Genomic DNA, 20369 nt, shown 5'->3' on the forward strand with positions numbered 1-20369 from the left:
CTCTCTCTCTCAATCTATACATATATATCTATAGATATATATGCACACACATGTGTATATGTGTGTGCACACACATACATACATACATACGTACACACATACACACAGAGGGGAGAGAGACAAAGACAGAGACACAGAGTCAAAGACTGAGAGAGCAAAAGAGAAAGAATGAGAATGAGATAAGAGAGAATGAGAGACAGACAGAAAGAATGAGAGAATGAGATGAGAACAAGAAAAAGAAACAAAGAATAAGAGAGAACAAGAAAGATGACGTGAGAATGAGAGGTCAAATGACTGACCCATTCCCACAAGTATCTTTCAGATAGTACAAATAATAAATAATGAGAGACAGAAAGAATGAGAGGGAATGTGAGAAAGAACAGGAAAGAGAAAATGAGAGAAAAAGCAAGAAGGAGAGGAGAGAATGAGGGAGCACACCCACCAAGAGACATTCTCGTGATCTCCCTTTAAGGGTTCTCCAGTTGACTACATGGGTGTGTGTAGCTGGAATCCCATGAATGCAGCCCCCAGTGCACTCCCCATTGTCCTCACGGACAGTCATCTGTCCGCAGACTGCTGCTGTTCATGACCTAGGTTCCCAGTATGGTACCCTCTCGATTTTCCACACTAGTGGAGAAGAGGGAAAGCACTGATGATCCAATACAATAAAATAAGGATTTTTTAGAAAACCCCAGCTGTTCCTGACTGGGAGAGTTTGATATGCAGCCAACTGAAAATGTGCCTCTGCTTGGTGCCCGTCACTCCCTGCTTTTTTGCCACCACCTAACCATCCTTGGCTCAGCTCCACCCTGAGGGCCTGGGCAAGGATGGAGGAGGGCTGGCATCAGAAAATGGACAATCTGAGAACCAGTATCCTGGTCCACCTTCAAGTACCCAAGCAGGCACAAGGCTGGACCACGCAGCAGAAAACACTGCAGATGGCCTCACCTGGGCTCCCTCCCCAGCTCCCAGAGGCTCTTGACCGGTAAATCTGATCGTTCTCACCTGGTGCTTGAACACATGATGCCCAAAGATTAGAGGTGACTCATGCGTTTTTTACGAGTTTTGCCGTGAGACCCTGGCATATGGGGTTGAGGAGCACGACAGGCAACAACGCAATAGATAGAACGCCAGGCGTTAGAATCTACTCAAAGAACATGGGTTTCAAATCCTGGCTCTGGACCACCTGAAGATACCCGTGGGAATGGGCAAACCATTCGCCCTCTCTGGGCCTCAGTTTCCCCATTTGTAAAATAAGAAGATTGGGTCAGATGATGTTTGACCTCCCTTCTAGCTCTAATAAGATCTTAAGTTTGAATTTGAATTTCCAAGGTGGAGCGTAAGAAGAAACCTATTCTCCTTATTGCACATGAATAGGACAGTGCAGCTGAACTAGCCATAGCTTTCCTGCGGGGCCTCATCCCCCTCCTCCCACCTCGAGTGTGTCTGCAGTGCCCTCCTCGGCCCCTCCATCTCTCAGATGCCCTAGTTTCCTTCCAGGTTCAGCTCAGCAATCACCTTCTACAGGAGGCCTTTTCTGATCCTCCAGCTGCTAGTGCTTCCTCCCCGAAAAATACTTTGTCCCTATTTTGTATACACCTGTATATGTACATGCCTTCCCCAGGTAGATTATAAGCTCCTTGAGGCCAGGGACAGTTTTTGCTTTTTGTCTTGACATCCTAGAAGCAGCTAGGTGGATAGACTGCGGGGCTTGAAATCAGGAATAACTGAGTTCAAATACAGCCTAGACCCTCGATAGGTGGATAACCCTTGTCAAGACCCTTAACCTCTCTGAGCCTCAGTTTCCCCATTTGTAAAATGGGAATAATAATGGCACCTGCCTCCCATGGCTGTAAAGATCAAACAGTATGCTATTTGTAAAGCAATTTGCACACCTTAAAGTATTATATAAATGCTGGCGATGACTATTCCCCCTCAGCACAATGCCTTGGCACAGAGTTTGTGCTTAATCAATGCTTTTTGGTTGAGTCAATGACTGCAGGACTGGAGTCCTATGGGCCGATTAGAGAAGGCCCCTTTTGTAGGGCTGCTCTGTCAAAGGCTCGGAGAGGTAAGCAGCTTCACTCTGCCCTGAACGTCCCTAGACACTCCACTTTATTGGCACCTCCCATGGGTGGTTACCTCTGTGGCCTCTGGGCCCCAGGCCAAATAGAAGCCAGGAAGTTTGGATTAGCTCTTCTTCCACCCCATTGAGGGGAGGAGGCCTCATGTTCCATAGCAGAAGGAATGCCCCCATCCCTCTCCAGAGTACAAGTTAAAGGGAAGAGAAAGCGGGAGCCAAAAGAGCGGGTCCTCCCCATCCCTTCCCCATAATGCCTCCCATCCCCAAAGCAGCGAGAAGCTTTCAACGATGCCATTCAGCCAACCTGAGAGGGAGGAGGCGCCTCTGTGCGTGGGGGCAGCAGGAACAGGGTCTACAGAGAACCAGTCACTCGGTGGGGGTGGAGGGGAGGCAGGGAGAGGATGCAGGATCCAGGGGCGACAGAGGATGGGCAGCATGCAGAGGGATGGAGGTGAGGAGGGAGAGAGAGAAACACAGAAAGAAAGGAGGAGGGAGGGAGGGAGACGGGGGAACCAAACACGAGCGTTGTACCTCAGGACCTCCGAGATAGAGGAGTCGCTGTCATCGGACCTGGGGAGGGCAGAAAATTAGCTGGATTAGGGGGTGGGGAGAGAGGACAAACAAACAACAAAAGGAGAAGAGGCAGCGGCAGAGCTGGGGAGGTCAGAGAGTTATTTTCTTTCAGAGAGAGGCAGAAAACTGAAGGGGGGAGGATTGGAGAGGGTTGCAGGAGGAGAGGGAGAGGGGAGGAGTCCGGGGAGAGATCAGGGCTGGGCCTAAGTGCCAGGGTGACTCCTTAGGGGGTTCAGAGTCGGGAGACCCCTCCTGACTAACTGGACTGGGGGGTAGGAATCAGGGGAAGAGATGGGAAAGGGCCAGCCCTCGACAGGGGTGGGGGGTGGGAGGTGGTGATGGTTCCTGGGCCCTGTTTGTCCAGTTCCAAGCTCTCCAGCTGCCCCACAGCCTAAGGCGGAGGGCACCCTGCCCTCAAGCCAGCAGCACCCAAGCCTCACCCTGCGTGAGGGCCATGACGCTTCCGCATAGGCCAAAAGGAAGCAGCCGCCTTCTTCCCCAGGCCCCCTGTCCACCCTGCTGGCGCCTAAGCCCACACTGGACGAGAGCTGGGAGCTAGCGGCAGAGCAGCTACTACGGACTGAGCAATAGCGATTCTTCAGCTGGCTGCCCCTGGTGCTCAGCACCCAAGTCTCGGTTCTCAGAGAGCCTCATGCTACTGATTCGCAGAGCTGACTCAGGCCCCAGCTTCTCACAGGCTGGTTAATGCCTAAGCACAGGGGTGCTTTTCTCACCCTGCCTTTGGCAGAGATTCCCAGGACCCCTTACTCCCACCCATCAGGGGACCCTCTCTCAGGGCAGCTGAGTCAAGGTCAGGGACAGAGCTTCGTGCCCCATTCGTTTGCCAAGGGGCACCCTGAATCTCGAAGGACAGCCTCTGGTCCCAGCCTTCTCACCCTTACCTCTCTGATTCCTGCAGGAACATGAGTGGTCAGAGGTCAGAGGTGGGGGGAGTCGAGGGGATTGGGGTCTAGAGATGGGATGAGGAGGCTCAGTTTCACTGAGGGATTTTTTTTTCAAGTCCAAGGTGGAGGATTTTCCCAGCGGGAGGTCAGTGCTGGGGTGGGTCAATCCTCTGACACCATGGAACAGACAAAGGAAGGCACCAAGCCAGTCCCTCTGCAAACCTGGACACAGACATTAGGCCATGGTGGAGGGGCTACACTGGATCAGGGTCCTAACTCTCTACACCAGCTGGGTGGAGACACCCGAGGCCAGCAGCTGCAGGGAGCCCGAGAAGGGGCTTATGGGAGCTGGTAGGCAGTGAGAGAGGGAGCCGGGACAACACCCCCGAGGCAAAACCCATCCATGATGGGAGCAGATTCCCTCACTTCTTAGTCCTAGGTCTGTGAGACAGAGGCTGAGGATGCCATGGGGTTGCCTACCACTGGCACCAAAGGAGCCCTTTTCTGCTGGCAACCTATGAAAGACATCACGACAGCCTAAAGAGTGCTGTCTGAAGCATCTGGCTTCGAGACAAAGGAGGGTTGGAAGGGGCAGGGACTTAGAACCCAGCCACTGATGGGGGGGGACCGCCGTCATGGTCACTGATGCTGAAGCCCAAGGGGGGACCCGGCAGAAGAGGGTCAGCCTGCCCAGAACAAGGTGAGGGCCGGCTCTCCAATGTTCTCCTCCCCTCCCACCATCTGCTACCAGAGGACAAGAGTAGGGCCCTGGGAACCCGGAGGAAGGGCAGGGAGGGAAAGGAAGGGGGAGAGAAGGGGATTTAATTCCTTGTCTGTCCCTGGGATCTAACCCGGGCTCGGCTTCCTCTCCCCTCCTCCCCCAGGGTGCCCCCTCCTCCCCCTGGATCCCAGCCCCTGAGCCCCCGAGGCCCCAGCTCTTACTTGTCCAGTGCTGACCCCTGGCTCTGATTGCTGGTGAGGCGAGAGAAGACGTTGCGGTCATTGCGGGGCCGCGTGGGGGGGGACGAAGGGGGTGTGAAGGCCATGTCCGAGGACCTGGAGTGGGGCCAGGAGCAGAACAGGGGAACTCACTACCTTCCAAGGCATCTCACTCCATTCTGGGGTATCTCTAACGGCTGGGGGGGGGTTGTCTGCCTGACACGGAACCTCACCTCCCTGTGTTCTCCTTCCCCGTGGTCGGGGACTCCCTCCCATGCCAACTGCTCTGCAACCTAGGGCCTGGAGAGCCGTCTGCAGGTAACAAGAGGTTCGGCGGTTTGTCTAGGGTCACCCAGCTGGCCCTCGTCAGAGGCTGTTTTGGACCCCGACTCCGAAGGTGGAATTCTACCCATTATACCTGCTGCCTCTTCCTGAATCTAAAATGGGCTTCTCACAGTGAGAAAAGCTCACAAGGATATCTGAGAGAGGCAGCGTGGAATGGGATAGACACCAAAATCATCTAGTTTAGCCTCTGACCCACATTAGCCATGTGACTGAGGGCAAGTCCCTTAACCTACTGATGCCCCAGGGAGGCCTGTTGCTAAGACTAGAAGTTCCAGGTGAGCTGCTGGACCAGATTGATGAAGTGGGCTTCTTCTTTTAGAGCTCCTGACAATGAGAAAATCACAGGTGTGGACCAAAACCCCTCAATGCATCTGATAGAAGAGTCCAACGTCTAGCCTCGACCTCTCAGGCGACAGTGGTGTTGGACTGAAAGACCCCCGCACCGATGGGCCTCAGACCTGGACTTCTGGGTTTGAATCCTGGGTCTACCACTCATTTACTGCATGACTCTCTGGACCTCAGCTTCTTCCTCTGCAGAATAAGGGAAGGAGCTAATCCCTAGGATCCCTTTCAGCTCTGACTGTCTCTGGTTCTGTGTCACCAAGCCCTGGAGGTGAACATCACCATGCATACACCAGTTGTCACCACGATGACCTTTTCGTGGACACCTCACTACCCCTAAAAGTGATGGCACCTATGGCTTGGCGTCATGGCAGATGAACATGTTGGCTGGTTGGGGACCGACTCGACCTGGACTTCTCTCCTTTGGCTCCTGAGTTCCCATTGAAAGGCCCTCAAGGACCCACAGAAAGACAATCACTTCTGAGGATTAGGGCACCTCTTATACCTGCACTAATGGAAATGAACAGAGGCAGAATTTTTTTTTTTTAAAGGTAATCTCAGGGGCAGCTAGGTGGTGCAGTGGATAGAGCACCGGCCCCATATTCAAGAGGACCTGAGTTCAAATGTGGCCTCAGACACTTAACACTTACTAGCTGTGTGACCCTGGGCAAGTCACTTAATCCCAACTGCCTCACCAAAAAAAAAATAAATAAATAAAAGTAATCTCAAGCACTCCATAATGCAAAAGTTATGACACCCATGAAATGACATTTGAGAAGCTGCCTTATATATTGCATTAGGTCTGAGTTAGGTCAATAAGAAAATTAATTTGTGTCTTCTGAGTCCATGACTGGCAAGGATAGGAAGATGGATCAGTGACATCATAGAATCTCAAGAGCTAAAAGGGTCCTCAGAAGTTGTCTGATCCAACTCATTCCTGAACATGAACCCCATTAGCAACATACTAGACCCACAGTCATCCAGCCACTGCTCAAAGACCCCCCAGTGGGGAGGAACACATGGCCTTCCAAGAAGGCTAGGTGACAGAGAGAAACTGGGCCAGGATGTAAGAATCTGCCAGATATGGTGAGCCAAGTGGGTAGCCTCCCACAGAATGCACAATGTGGATGATTTAGCGTTGTATCTCCTTACCTGATAGGTTGCCCTCGGTCATAGGATTTCCTCCGGGTCAGAGGCGAGGTGTCAGAGCCTCGGGATTGCCGAGGGCTAGAACAGGTAGATTAAAAATACAGTGAGTCCAGTTCCTACACACCCAGGACCCGTTACCTTCCCATTACCTTTCCTTTCCCTTCCCTTCCCCTGCCCCTGCCCCTGCCCCTTGTCCTTACAAGGTGCTTCCTCGGGTGGGCAGGCTGATGGTGCGTGAGACCTTATCTCGGTAGTAGGGGTCTCGGATGGAGAAGCCCACACCGTCCTCTTTGATCTCCACAAGCGAGGCCAGAGATTTGGTGATGTTCTTGGTGGAGATGTCCAGTGGGGGACCCAGGCACTCGGCTGACACTGCCTTCATCTGAGCAGACAGCTTGGGCTCACCCTGGAGAGGAACAGAGCCAGAGTGGGTCTTCTTTGTGGGATGGCCATGACTCATGAAGTCAGGCCACTAGGCAGAGTTAAGGATGAAAACTCTCATTGCCACTGGGTGATGATTTGAGGGATGGAACTCCATTGTGGTTACCGCTGTGGGATTATGGCAGAGTGGACAGGGCACTCAACTTGGAGTCAAGAAGACCCAGGTTTGAACCTCACCTCTAACACTAGCTATGTGATTGTGGGCAGGTCACAAACCTCTCTGGGCCTCAGTTTACCCTTTTGAAAAATGGGTACAATTATACTTGTATTATTTACCTCCCAGGGTTGTGGTGAGGCTCAGATGAATAAATAATTGTGTCAAGTGTTCTGCAAGTCACAAAGCACTCTATAAATGACTGATCCGCTATTATCAGTGTTATTGTCACTGTGTGGAGTCTCCCATAGGCCCCAGGGCACACAGCTGAAGGGTTGTTACTAAGGCAACCCCTCCCTGGGAAGAGAAGACAGAAGGGGAAGGAGGAGTGGGGAAGACCTTTGGCAAAGTGTGAAAAGGGCTGGGAAAAATGTGAGTAGGGGGCCTTTAATCACTCACCTTGAACTTGAAATCATCGTGGCTGGTAGAGCCTTTCATAGTGAAGGACTGGGAGAAGCTGGGAGAGACAGAGAGGATGCTCGGGTCCATTGCATGCCTTCGCCACCCTCGCGTCAGCAGCGGGCGTAACCCCCTGAACTAGGGATCACTCCCAACCCCAGCCCAGGGCCGCTGCTCTTCCCTCCCATGGGGCCCCCTTGCCTGGCCCTCAGCATCCTCTGCTGCTGTTTCCAGCCAGGAAACTCACCTCCCCTCTGAGAACTCAGAGATCTCCTCATCTGTGCTGCAATAACCATTCTCTGTGAGGAGGAAGACAAAAGGCTGTTATGGGGAGGGGAGGGGAGGGGGGAAGGACGGGGGGGGGGGGGGGGGGAGGACAACCAGGACTGCCCGGGTCCTTGAAGCCTCTGCCTTTGCCGTGGGAGGACTTTTCTTTTGGTGGGGGGGTATAGGAGGGAGAGGGAATATCTCTCTCCTGACTGGCGAGCTTCCCCTCTCATCCCCCCATTCCACCCGCCCAAGACCAAACCAGCAATCTTGCCAACTAGTTCTATGAAGGTGAGGCTGAGTGGCGCCCCTGGTTCCCGCACGTCAGGCCCTGGAAAAGCCCTGTGATGAGCTGCTTGTGCTCCCTGCCTAGGAGCCTGCCCTTCACCCCTTACCCTGCTGCACGTTGTGGATCAGTGCCTGTAGTTCAGGGTGGGCCTCAGCCTTCTCTCGAAGGGCATCCAGGAGCAGGTGGTTCTGAGAGGAGTTGTTCATGTCTGTTTGTCTCAGCCGCCCCTCCAGCAGCCGAATCTGGGCCTCCTTCTGGGCCACCTGCAGACCCTAGTGAGGGAGCACCAGCGAGGGGTCACTCATGCCCGGGGGTGGCTTATGCCAAGCACTGTCCTCCCCCAACCCAACTCCCTAGAGACGGTCCTGTTCTCCTTTCCTTTTCTAGATATTATGGGGTCAAATAGTAGGGAAGGAGGAGAGACTGTACCCATAAAAAAAAAGGAGGGAAGCTTGGGTGTCCACATCTAGGACAGTAAACCCCAAGACCCCACTATGCGTCACTCCCCTGATAGCTACGTTCTGCCTTGAATTAGTCTTTGGGGCCACTTTTTTCCTTCTTCCAAGAGATTTTACAGAGTGCCATTCTTTCCCTATTAGATTTTAAGCCCCCAAAGGCCTTTATACAGTGATGTCAATACAAAAGGAACAGGGAACGGTAAGGGCAAAGGAGGTATGGATGACACTAGAGAATTGATGATTACAAAATGGCAGTGTAGTACTCTGGAAAAAGTTGGATTGGAACTTATAGGACCTGGGTTCAAATCCTGGATTTGCCAACTGCTACTCAATTCCCCTAAGCCTCAATTTGCTCATTTGTAGGTTGGTCCTTTCCTGTTCTAAGTCTATGACTCAGTGACATCTCTGGGGTTCAGACTGCTTGTATCTGACATGGATTCACACACATATAGCCCTTCCCCTGCCCGTATCCCCATTCACTTCATTTTTAGCCCAAGTACCCTTTATGCTTAGTCCTACTACTGTCTTATCCTCTAGCCTGAGTAGCAGAATTGAGAACTGGATCATGGGATAAAGCACTGGCCCTGGATTCAGGAGGACCTGAGTCCAAATCTGGCCTCAGACACTTGATACTTACTAGCTGTGTGACCCTGGACAAGTCACTTAACCCTCATTGCCCCACCAAAAAACAAATAAACAAACAAACAAAAATGGATGGGGACGGATTTCCTCCTGTGAGAACTGGATCATGGGATAAAATAAGTAGCCCCCTCCCACCTCATCATTTGAGAGATGATGTTATTCTTACTGCACACCTTACCACAGCACCTAGTCCCAGGCTCCCTGCATGCAAGATGAAGAAGACAAAGATGAAGATAATCACCTTTTCAATGGAGGCCTTGAGAAAGTTGTCCAGCAAGAGCCGGGCTTCAGCCAGTGAGCAGGAACTGATGACCACTGACGTGTCGGTGGAATCGAGCTCCTCCTAGGATAGGAAAATAGAGGGCAGATAGTCCCCCTGGTCAGTCCCAGAGGCAGGAAGGGAGGACAGAGCTGGGGTTCATCATTTCCGTTCCGCCCCACTGGGACTGCCTGCCTGATAGTCACCTTGGTCTCCTCCAGCTGTACAATGGTGGCTTGGCAATCAGAAATGCTGTCATTGATATAGTCAATATTGGCTGCCAGCACCTCAATCTCTTCACTCAGTTCCTGTAGCCCCTTCTCCTCCTCTGGGCTCTCTTCCTGAAGCCTCTCCCTCTTCCTCCGCAGCGTTTCCTGAAGGAGAAATAGCTCCTCCCTTTTCTGTGGACGAGACCAGAACAGAAGAGGGGCCAATCATCAGCACCGCCAACACCAACACCGTCATCACTGTAAGCCTCTCACCATTATTATCAACACCACCATCAACCATTAAACATTTATTAAGCACCTACAATGTGCCAGACACCGTTCTGAGTACCGCAAATAAGCGTCTGAGGCAGGAATCAAACCCAGGTCTTCTATCCTCTCTATAGCCATGTATAGCCCAAGGATAAAACCCTGTCCCTTCCCTTCTCCCTCCCTCTTAACTAGGAAACCCAGGCTGAATCTTCTAGGTAATTCTTAGCATCACTAAAACCCACCCAAATGGAAAAAAAAAAAAAGGAGGAAAGAGAAAGGAGGAGGAGAAACAAAGAAAAGCATAAATAACTCATCTGGAAAGAAAGTGAAATCAGAATTTCGATGATAGAAGGTGTGGAGAAAAGGAGAGAAGACAGAATTAAAACAAAGGGAAGAGGGAGCACAGCCGGGAAAAAAGAAATCTAATGCACAGATGCCTCCTTCAATTCAATTCAAGAGACATTCAGGTAGCCCTACTATGTGCACAATACTGTGCTAGGCACATTGGAGTAGACACACAATTAAGATATGATGGTCCCTGCCCTTATGAAACTGCCACTGGGGGTGAGGGGCATTAAGGCATTTCCCCCCAACCTTGGCCCCAGGACCTCATTCTCTTCTACCTTGATGAGCCTCTCCATATCAGCCTCTAGGTTGACAATGGTCATCCTCTGCATGACGATGTCGATGATGCGCCGTTCTAGGGACTGCCACTTTAATCGGGCAGCTTTGCTGAAGCTCTGGCTGGCTCCCTTCTTCTGGAACTTCTTTCTGAAGGGAGAGGGGTGAGGGGCTCATCACTACTGAGATCTCAGCAGCCACTGCCCCTACTGCCCCCTCTACCTACACCAACCAACCAAATGTTTCTTCTGAGTAGCTTAAGCAAGAGGTGTGTGTGTGTGTGTGTGTGTGTGTGTGTGGGCACGCGCACAGGCAACCACACACATGTGTGAGGGGGGGAGGGGGAGAAGGATCAATCAACTAAAAAGAATTTATTAAGCACCTGCTATGTTCCAGCCAATGGGGATTCAAAGTCCCTGATTTTAGGGAACTTATGTTTTATTAATTAAAAAAAGAAGGAGGCTGATACAGTTCCAATGGTTTCTACTCTGGCCTCATGGAAGGGCCCCGTGACCCCTTGAATGGAAAGTCTCCCTGGTCCTGCAAGCTGTAATGCTCAGAGCCACTCAGTCTGACCTGGCGGGACGGGTGCCATTGACGGGGGTCGCCGGGTCTCCCAGAAAGTGGTTGATCTTTCGATTAAACTGGCGCACGATGCTTGAGACAGACCGGGCTCCAGACTCCGCCTCGGATGACGTGGCGCTGGCTGACACCTCTGCCCCAGAGTCCAGCATGGGAGGCTTCGTCACGACCCGTCCTGCCACCCGCTCTGACATGGGCTTGGCCAGGCGTCGAAGCGCAGACACCTGAGAGGACAGAGGAGACACCTCATACTCCTCAGCCACCTGGGAATCCTAGCCTGGGAGGCATAGAGGGCTCCTAGAAAAGGCCTTAGGAGGGGACAGAGGCAGTCCAACAAGCCCCAGGTTTTGCTACTGGGCCACAGGGGTAGCTAGAATAATACATAAATCAACATCCTTTTATCGAGGGCCTACTGAAACCATATGGTCATTTATCCAGGTTAGGTCTAAGGGCTCAGGGCAGAAAAGGAACTCAAGGAGTTTCTGTGTTTGATAAACAATAAAAAATGAATGTGCAAATGAATATCTTCTAGTTTTGAGTCAACAGCTCAGGCACTATGGGTAAGAGACCTGCAGCTCTGCCCAGGATATCTAAGGACTGTCCTTAAAGTCAAAAGTCGCCTTTTCCCTTTCAAACTGGAGCAGAACTGGGAAATAGTCTCCCTTCAGTAACAGTGAAAATGGCCAACTGATGCAATCAAAGGGGAAAGCCACACCAGTGGTGGTGGTGGTAGGGGGAAGGGAAGAGGTGAGGGGGTGATTCTTGGTAGGATGAGCTCACCTCCTGGGTTTTCCTCCTCAAAACCATCTCCTGTTGGCGCTTCTGAGATTCTAGAGCCCGGATCTGAAACTGTAGGGGAGCATGGGGTCGGGGGTGAGAGAGCCTGCACTTAGGATCTCAAAGCACTCTATGCTCACAAGACTGCTGTAGGGAGTGGAAGAGGGAGGGCTCTCCCCATCTCTACAGGCAGGAAAGGCCAGCTTCAGTTAATGCTCTAACATGGTCCCCCCCCCCCCCCCGCCAGAGAATTGCTTCCTTAATGGAAGGCATATCCATCACCCAGCTTGCACCTGGGTACAAGAGGACCCTGAGGAGAGAGCATGTCCCCATCCTTCCCTGGGACCCGAGACTCATAGATTTTGCTTTGCCCGGGATGACTGTAATGGTTTCAAAAACACTACTAGCTAGCTATGGGATCTTGGGAGAGTCCTTCTCTAGTTCTTCGGACAAAGTTTCCTTCTATAAAATGAGGGGTTCTCTAAATACCCTTCTATCCTCCCTCCAGAGTTCTCTCTGAAATGCCTTCATTCATCCCACAAGCATTTATTGAGCACCAGTCACATGGCCAGCCATGGGCTGGGCACTGGAGAGTCAAAATCATGTGCCGTCAGGGAATTTGCTTTCTACTTCCTTCCGAACAGCCCACACATCTCCTCCAAGTGTTCTCATTCCGGCTGCCGGTAGGGAACCTTTACTGAAAGAACAGCTGCCCTCGGTCACCAGGGGGAGCCTTGAGGCTGAGGGACAGTGGTCCTCACACACACACACACATACACACACACACACACATACACACACACACACACACACACACACTATCAACCAGCCAGAAGGAACCTCAGAGGCCTGAATGAGAATCCCCCTATAAAAGAGCCAGTAACCCAGATTTTGCTGGAACACAGTCCATTGCACTTTGTTTTGTGGGGCAATGAGGGTTAAGTGATTTGCCCAGGGTCACACAGCTAGTAAGTGTCAAGTGTCTGAGGCCGGATTTGAACTCAGGTCCTCCTGAATCCAGGGCCACCTTTATCCACTGTGCCACCTAGCTGTCCCTAGTCCATTGCACTTTGCAACAGGTCTAATAACAGTCTGGAAGTTTTCCCTCCTACCCAACTGAGATCTGAATCTCGGTGACTTTCATCCTCCCACTCCTCAGGGTAGTTGTGGGCATTGGAAGATATGTATGAAAGCATTAGACAAATATAAGAAACTCTTGTTGCGGCTTCGGTTTCCCCATTTGTGAAATGAGAGTGGGACTTTATTGATCCACTCAGGCTGATCTCCCCGGGGAAAGCCCAAGTGATCAAAATCTCAACAACTGGAGGGACTAGGGGTTGAGCAGGTGAAGCTCGAGGAGTATCTGTGCATATGAAGTGGGGTGGGCGGGGGGAAGAAAAGTAGGACCCCCCTCACCTCTTGCCGCCGTTGTTCCTTCTTGAGCTGTGCTATCTCCCGATTCCTCTTGGTTTCTACCAGCCGCCTCCGTTGCTGCTCCTCCCTCATTTGCTTCATCAGGGCCACCTATGGAAGGGCGAGAGAGCATTAGTGTGAAGAATTGGTCTAATGGGGAAAGAGAGATTTATAGATGGACTGCACAAGAGATTGGATACATCCTTCATGGCCTGTCAGGGACCCTCTGAATGGGGGTTTGGGTTGGGGAAAAGACACAGAGAGGACATGAGGCAAAGTGATGGTCAAGAACTACTGTTCCCAGACAACACAGTTATCTAGACGCTTGGCTTGGAAAAAGAAGGCACAAGGATGCAGAAAGCTGCTAGATCAGTGGTATCCATAGACGCAGAATTTCAGGGCTATAGGAAATCTTCAGGGTCACCTAGTACATCCCATACTTAGGCAGGGGTCCTCTCTTTACACCTCCTGAGGTAGCCCTTTATGCTTTGAGATACCTTTCATTTTTAGGAAGTTCTTCCTTTAAACGAGCCAAAATCTCTCTCTTTGCAACTTACACTCATGGCTCCTAGTTCTGTCCTGTCATGTCAGGAATGCCTCAGTGGCCTGGCCAGAAATGTAACCACCAAAGGGCTAAATCAAGTCAGGGTAAGAATGAAGCCAACTTTGTTGGTTTGAAGGTCAACTGGATTACTGAGCTCCAGCTGTTTTTCAAGGAACTTATGAGTGGGGAGAGAGCCTTGTAATAGTGATAGAAATCTGCAAATCACAGTAAATGCTAAACTCTGCAGCGCATCTTAACCCCACCTTGTGACTCTACATAAAATCCCCTTTGGAGGATACGGGTGGAGTCATAACCATAAGGGAAAGTAACAGGAAATATACCCTCCATTAATTTGTGGGGGGTGAGGAAGGTGGGGTGCTAAGGCACCAGGGCACTGCAAGGCTGATGCTAAGGAGATGGACTCAGGATAAGCATCGTGGCATGTGGCAGAATAGAGAGTGGAGGGAAGGAGCATGCCATTGCATAACTTCTTAATTTTTATCTAATCATTCTTGCACCCTGGGTACCAGTCTAAATGGATTCATTCTTTCTTTCTTCTTTGCTTCTTCATTTACTTAATAATTTAACTATTCATTTATTCAATTCTTTCTTTCTTTCTTCATTATTTATTTATTTATTCATTCATTTATTTTTGCTGAAGGTCCACAAATCCTATTAGCACCTGCTAACCTTGAGCACTGTGGACCATAGGCTTCATTTGCCCAGCCCAAGGGATGGAAGGCTAATGAATACAGATCCAAGGAACTCCACTCCCTGATCAAGCACACATTTCTCCAACTCCATGCAGAGACAGCTAAGATGGTCTCCAGATACATCATTAACAACTTGCTGAAATGTGGTTGCAATGTTGTAGAGCCTGAAGAGAGGACCGCAGAGTCCAAGTGGCCAGATAATTGTGTGCCAAAGGCATTCAACTCATCTCGCCTTTGCATTCTTACTCAGTTGTGGGCCACACATAGGGCCCATTTGGTGAACCACCTCATGCTGAGCAGCTGTTGTGACAGATCCATGATGAGTGAGGAGGGCACTGATGTGTCATAGAAACTTGGAAAAATGCCCTAAAACTGACACAGAGCCACAGGACACCGTCCTTTCTGAGGAGACTTCTGGGGGCACAGGGATGGCACAGATGGGTGATTAACCCCCCATTTAGGTTGACACAAAAGTATTTTCTTAGGACCTCAAGCTCAGGGCCTGAAACCGAGTAACTGTGGTCCAAGGGCAGCTGGACACCAGGGCAAAGGACTGATGGGGGGATATATGTGATTGGCTTTGTTTGAAAATTTTATTTTTAATTTAATTTAATTATTATTATTTTTTTTTCCGAGGCAATGGGGTTAAGTGACTTGCCTAGGGTCATACAGCTAATAAGTGTTAAGTGTCTGAGGCCGGATTTGAACTCAGGTCCTCCTGAATCCAGGGCCAGTGCTTTATCCACTGCGCCACCTACCCGCCCCTGTTTGAAAATTTTAAATAACTTCTGGAGTTCCTGGTATTTTACATAAAATAGGGTATTTTGTGCAATAGCCAAAATTGTCCTAAGAAAACAGGCTACTCATAGCTTTCTCAGCCTTCTCAGGATTTTTCTTTATACAATGTGTGGGGTTCACAGGTGGCAGACATATAGACCGAAGGTGGTGAGGCTATTGGCCCAGGTGCTAGCTCCAGAATATGTCTGGATCACACACCATCAGCCAAGATACCTGGGAGTGTGGGGTCCAGGCAGGACGAAAGAACTGCTTGTGGCCTCCCTGTGGTCAGCAAGAGGACCTCTTGCTTGTCATGGGCTCTACTGGGACTAGAAAATCCTTGGAGTATTTGGAGAGTCATAGGTTCATTTTCTCATATTCTCTCTCTCATGCATATCCAGGAAAATTTATTATATAAAAGCAAACTTTATGTGGAGCAAGTAAGTCGAATATAGTTTATTTTTGTTGGCAACATTCAAAGCATCCCAGTCTGGGACATCATAGGCATACATTGGCCTTCTTTTCTCTATCAGGACACAGCAGTGTGTTGACATTGGCCACACACTTGCTTGATGTGATGTTTGTTGGCTCTGACATCTATGATGAATCCTAGGGCACTGCTGTCCTCAGACTTCTTCATGGAAGGCTCAGGGGTCAAGGTTATTAATGATGGCAGAGTAATCCAGCTTGTTTCTTCTATAGGCATATTCCCAACGGCATCTGGGCTGTGACTTGGGTCACTGGAAAGTGGGGGATGTTCAGATTTTCTACTTTTTGTTTTTGTTTCAATTTTATTGCCTTTTTTTCCAGGGCAATGAGGGTCTTTCCAGGTGCTTTTCACAGGCTTATAGCTCCAGCACCTGCTCAAACCTCATGAAGCTTCACTTCCAAAGAGGACTCTCCAATCCATGGGATTTGTGAACTCCTCCTCCATAAAACTTGTCAATTCCTTGGAGCCCTTCATAACCATCACAGGCAGTGAATTCACAGATCAAGTTGAAATGGGGATGTCCAGGTGCTAATCTTACCAGAGCTTGCACAAGTGCAGATAGTAGAATGTAAGCAAGTGACTGTACATGTCACACAGTAGGCCCTTAATAAATGTTGGCTGTTAGATCGAGCAAGGTCCTGCCAAGTCTGTATTCCAAAGAGAGCAAAGAAAAGGGAAAAGAACCTCCTTGTACAAAAATATTTCTAGCAGCTTTTTCTGTGGTGGCAAAGAATTGGAAATTGATGGGATCTCCATCAATTGGAGAATGGTCAAAGAAGTTGTATATATATATATATATATATATATATATATAGTGCTATAATAAATGATGAGCAGGATGACTTCAGAAAAACCTGGGAAGACTTATATGAACTGATGCAAAGTGAGCAGAACTAGGAAAACACTGTACACATTAACAGCAATATTGTAAGGATAATTAACTGTGTCTCTGATCAAGACAATGACTCAAGATAATTCCAAAGGTCCTGTGATGAAATGTGCTCTGCACCTTAAGAGAGAGTATAGATGAACTCTGAATGCAGATTGAAGCATACTTTTTTTACTCTTTATTTTTATTGTTTTAGTTTGTGTTTTCTTTTGCAGCATGGCTAATATGGAAATAGGTTTTGATGACTTTACATGTATAATTGAAATCATATTGCTTGCCTTTTCAAAGGCTGGAAAAGAGGTGAGATGGAGGGAAAGAATTTGGAACTAAAATTTTGTTGTTGTTGTTTTTTGTTTTTTAAATCACAAACGTATTTTATTATTTTCCAGTTATATGTAAAGATAGTTTTCAATATTTGTTTTCATAAGATTTTTTTTTTTTGTCGGGCAATGGGGGTTAAGTGACTTGCCCAGGGTCACACAGCTAGTAAGTGTCAAGTGTCTGAGGCCAGATTTGAACTCAGGTCCTCTTGAATCCAGGGCCAGTGCTTTATCCACTGCTCCACCTAGCTGCCCCCCATAAGATTTTTAATTTCAAATTTTTCTCCCTCCCTCCCTTTCCTCTCCCCTCCCCAAGACAGAAAGCAATCTGATATAGGTTATAAATGTTCTATCATACTAAACATATTTCTGCATTAGTCATGTTGTGAAAGAAGAATCAGAACAGAAGGGGAAAACCTCAAAAAGGAAAAACAAAAAGGAAAAAAACAAAAACAAAAGTAGAAACAGTGTGGTTCAATCTGCATTCAGAATCCACAGTTCTTTTTTCTGGATGTGGAGAACATTTTTCATCATGAGTTCTTTGGAATTGTCTTGGATCATTGGAATTAAAATTTTTTTTAAAGATAATGTTAAAATTGTTTTAAATGTAATTGGGAAATATTTAGTGAAAAACATAAAAGTACATTAAAACTATTTTGGCTGATGAATTGAAAGCAAGGAACTCTTGTCTTCTTACAAGGCCACTGCTTATTAGAAGGCCAAGCTACTGAAGACTTTTCTTGCTGTCTACAATAGACAGTGTCCCCCATCAATGGGACATATCTCTATATTTGTTAAGTCAGGCTCAAAGATCATAAGGAAGGGGGAGAGTAACAACAGGTGAAAGAACCCTTGGTCACTTGGTTTCTTTCAGGCTCATCCCATCCATTCTCTTAGGTGACCTGCTTTGACAGGGTGGTAAAGTCATCTCATATCTCAGAAGTAGCTAGCCACTTGAACCAGGAGAATTCACCTTAGGCCCTGGTGGAAAACTGCATCATCGTCCGTTCCAGGTTGGCCACCAGAAGGGAACTGGGCAGTGCACCAGGTCAAAGAACGCCTGCCTGTATACAACACCCTGTAGTCTGATCATGCCCTGGACAAAGTCATTCATATCATCAAGCATGATGTCATTGGTTTCAAAGGTAAAATACAAGTATCCAAGTGAGGGTTGCCCCCATTCAAATTCACCATTAGGCAGACACAAATATGTTCTGAAAGGTTGGTCTGAAGACCACTGAAAAAAGCGCTGCTGCTAATTCAGAGACCCCCACGGTTTGCTGGAGTAGCTGCTGTGCCCTGAGAGAGAAGACCCTGCTGCAGGATAGCGCAGAGGAGCAAAAGGACTGGGGGAGGCTGGGGTGGGTGGATCGCTTGGTCTCGGGGGTTCTGAGCTGCAGTGGGCTGGGCCAACTGGATGTCCTCACCAAGTGCTCGCACCAGGATGCCGAGCCACTGTGAGGCTGCCCAGGGAGGGTTAAACTGGCCCAGGTCAGAGATCAAAGCTCCTAGTCACATCAGTAGAGGGTTCCAAGCCATGAGTGGTGACTGAATTTCCAGCCTACTTGAGATAATGACGCCCAGTCTTAGAATAGGGGCTGAGTGGGGCAGGGTGGAGAGAAGAGCCAACAGTCAAAGATGAACAAAGTACATAGGAGTTGGAGGCTAAAGAGCAGGTAGAAGGTGTGGGCCAAGTCAGAAGGAGAGCAAGAGCCAACACCACACACCAGAGAACACAGGACTTTGAAGTGGAGGCAAAGCCCTTCTTCGGGGTTGCAGCAAAAGCTGATGAGTAACAACCCATGCCAGTATCACCCTTGGAATCGTAAGCTCCAAGGACTGGAATGACCATTGGGCCCTACTCCAGGCTGGGCCCATCCAGCCCAGTGCAGCCTCCCACAGCAGGAACCCGAGGGAAAGGTCAGAAATTTGGGGATAATTAAATGAACAGGCAAACAACACTCTGGCGAAATGCAAACCAGCATGAAAACATGCTCCATTCGCTGCTCCCGGCCTCCACTTGGGGTATGTCCCCCCTCGATTCCTGCACCCTCTACTCACCTTGGCCTTTTTCATCTCTGCCACCTCAGCCTGGAGCTTCTTCAGCTCCCGCTCGTAACGGGACTGGTTCTTGAGCAGACGGGCATGCTCCTTCTGGGCTGCCTGCAACTTCTGAAGATCCCGATTCATCTCCCGCAAGCGCTTCTCGTAGTCAGCCTTGATCTTGTTGGCCTTCTCCTCTGTGTAGCACTCCATGGTGCCTGGGGCAGGAGAGAGGTTGCAGGGGCTGAGACATCAGAACTAGATCCCAGGGGCTCAGGACAAAGGCGGGGCAGTGTCACGGGAGGCACGTGTGAATTTGGGTAAACCCATCACTTTGCCTCCCCGATGCACACATACACACATGTATATATACACATGCCTGCACAGCACACATACATACATGCATATATACACATACACGCAAGCACTCTGCCACTCACATGCCCAAGGCCCTGGTCCAATCTGTATGTGCCTCATCCCTCAGGAGCTGTCACCAGTAAACTGGTACCCCGGGAATTGGCCCGGTCTCCTGGATGGAGCCCAGCTGATACCACTCCACCCCTACCCCTACTTCCTGGTCCTATCACAAGCAGCCAGCCAGCCACCCAGAATCTGAGCATGCTGGGGACTGTGTAAGGTCTTATCAAAGCAGCACATATTGAGTACGGTGCCTGGCACATAGTAGGTGCGTTTCTCAAATTGGACTCGACAGATGCTATGGTCTCCTCTAGCTCTAACAGCGTGGTGGGGCAGTGCAAAGAACCTTCCCAGACTTGGAGTCAGGAAGACCCAAGTTCAAATCTGTCCTCAAGCTTTACTAGCCGTTTGACCTTGGGCAAGTCACTGAATGTTTGCTTCAGTTTCTTCAACTATAAAATGGGATAATAACAATACCTCCCTCACAGGGTTGTTGTGAGGATCAAATGAGATAATATTTATAAAGCACTCAGTGCAGTGCCCAGCATATAGTAGGTATTATATAAATGCATATTCCTGTCCCCTTCCCTAGCAGAGCTCTAACTGGGATATGAAGAAAAGGGGATATGAAAATGTTTCGGGAGCTCCCACTCCCCAGTCACTAGAACTGTAACTTAAGGTGTTAGTGTATGGTGGTTAAAATGCACCTTCATGTGGGAAATAGGGGTGTGTGTGTGTGTGTGCGCGTGTGCGCGTGCGTACTCGTGCACATGTGCAGGTGGTGTGTGTGTGGTGCTCAGGGGGAGAAGGCCATGGTGTGAAGGGGAGGCTGAGGCAGCAGGAAGGGGGAGGCCTGGGAGAAGAGAATGGGAATTGGTAGGACCAGAAATGAGCAAGACAGAGAGGGAACTGAAGAATAACATAACACAGGCAAAGAAAATGAACCACAGGAGGGTGTGGGGGATCTGGATGTCTGAAGACAAAGTCCCACTGATCTGGAAGTTATAGGGCTGGACAACTTTGCAGACCAATCAGTCAATCAATAAACACTAATTAGTG

The 20369-nt window shown here is 49.4% G+C and overlaps 1 protein-coding gene across 4 annotated transcripts in view; it reads right to left on the reverse strand.

The window, feature by feature from the left end:
* Positions 1-20369, reverse strand: part of KIF21B (kinesin family member 21B) — a 72922-nt gene that overhangs the window by 12382 nt on the left and 40171 nt on the right. For 2 of the 4 annotated variants that reach the window (XM_044005321.1, XM_044005319.1), the window contains exons 15-28: positions 18912-19111; positions 13121-13228; positions 11708-11776; positions 10922-11151; positions 10348-10495; positions 9452-9646; positions 9228-9329; positions 7993-8158; positions 7578-7629; positions 7331-7388; positions 6537-6742; positions 6340-6414; positions 4504-4617; positions 2615-2653 (exon numbers count right to left, since the gene is read on the reverse strand). In XM_044005321.1, coding sequence (XP_043861256.1) covers positions 2615-2653; positions 4504-4617; positions 6340-6414; positions 6537-6742; positions 7331-7388; positions 7578-7629; positions 7993-8158; positions 9228-9329; positions 9452-9646; positions 10348-10495; positions 10922-11151; positions 11708-11776; positions 13121-13228; positions 18912-19111 — 1762 coding nt within the window. The remainder of the gene's footprint in view (positions 1-2614; positions 2654-4503; positions 4618-6339; positions 6415-6536; positions 6743-7330; positions 7389-7577; positions 7630-7992; positions 8159-9227; positions 9330-9451; positions 9647-10347; positions 10496-10921; positions 11152-11707; positions 11777-13120; positions 13229-18911; positions 19112-20369) is intronic. The other 2 variants (XM_044005322.1, XM_044005320.1) reach the window with 1 other exon arrangement.

This window comes from Dromiciops gliroides, chromosome 4, assembly GCF_019393635.1.
Source record: "Dromiciops gliroides isolate mDroGli1 chromosome 4, mDroGli1.pri, whole genome shotgun sequence".
Classification (NCBI taxonomy): domain Eukaryota; kingdom Metazoa; phylum Chordata; class Mammalia; order Microbiotheria; family Microbiotheriidae; genus Dromiciops; species Dromiciops gliroides.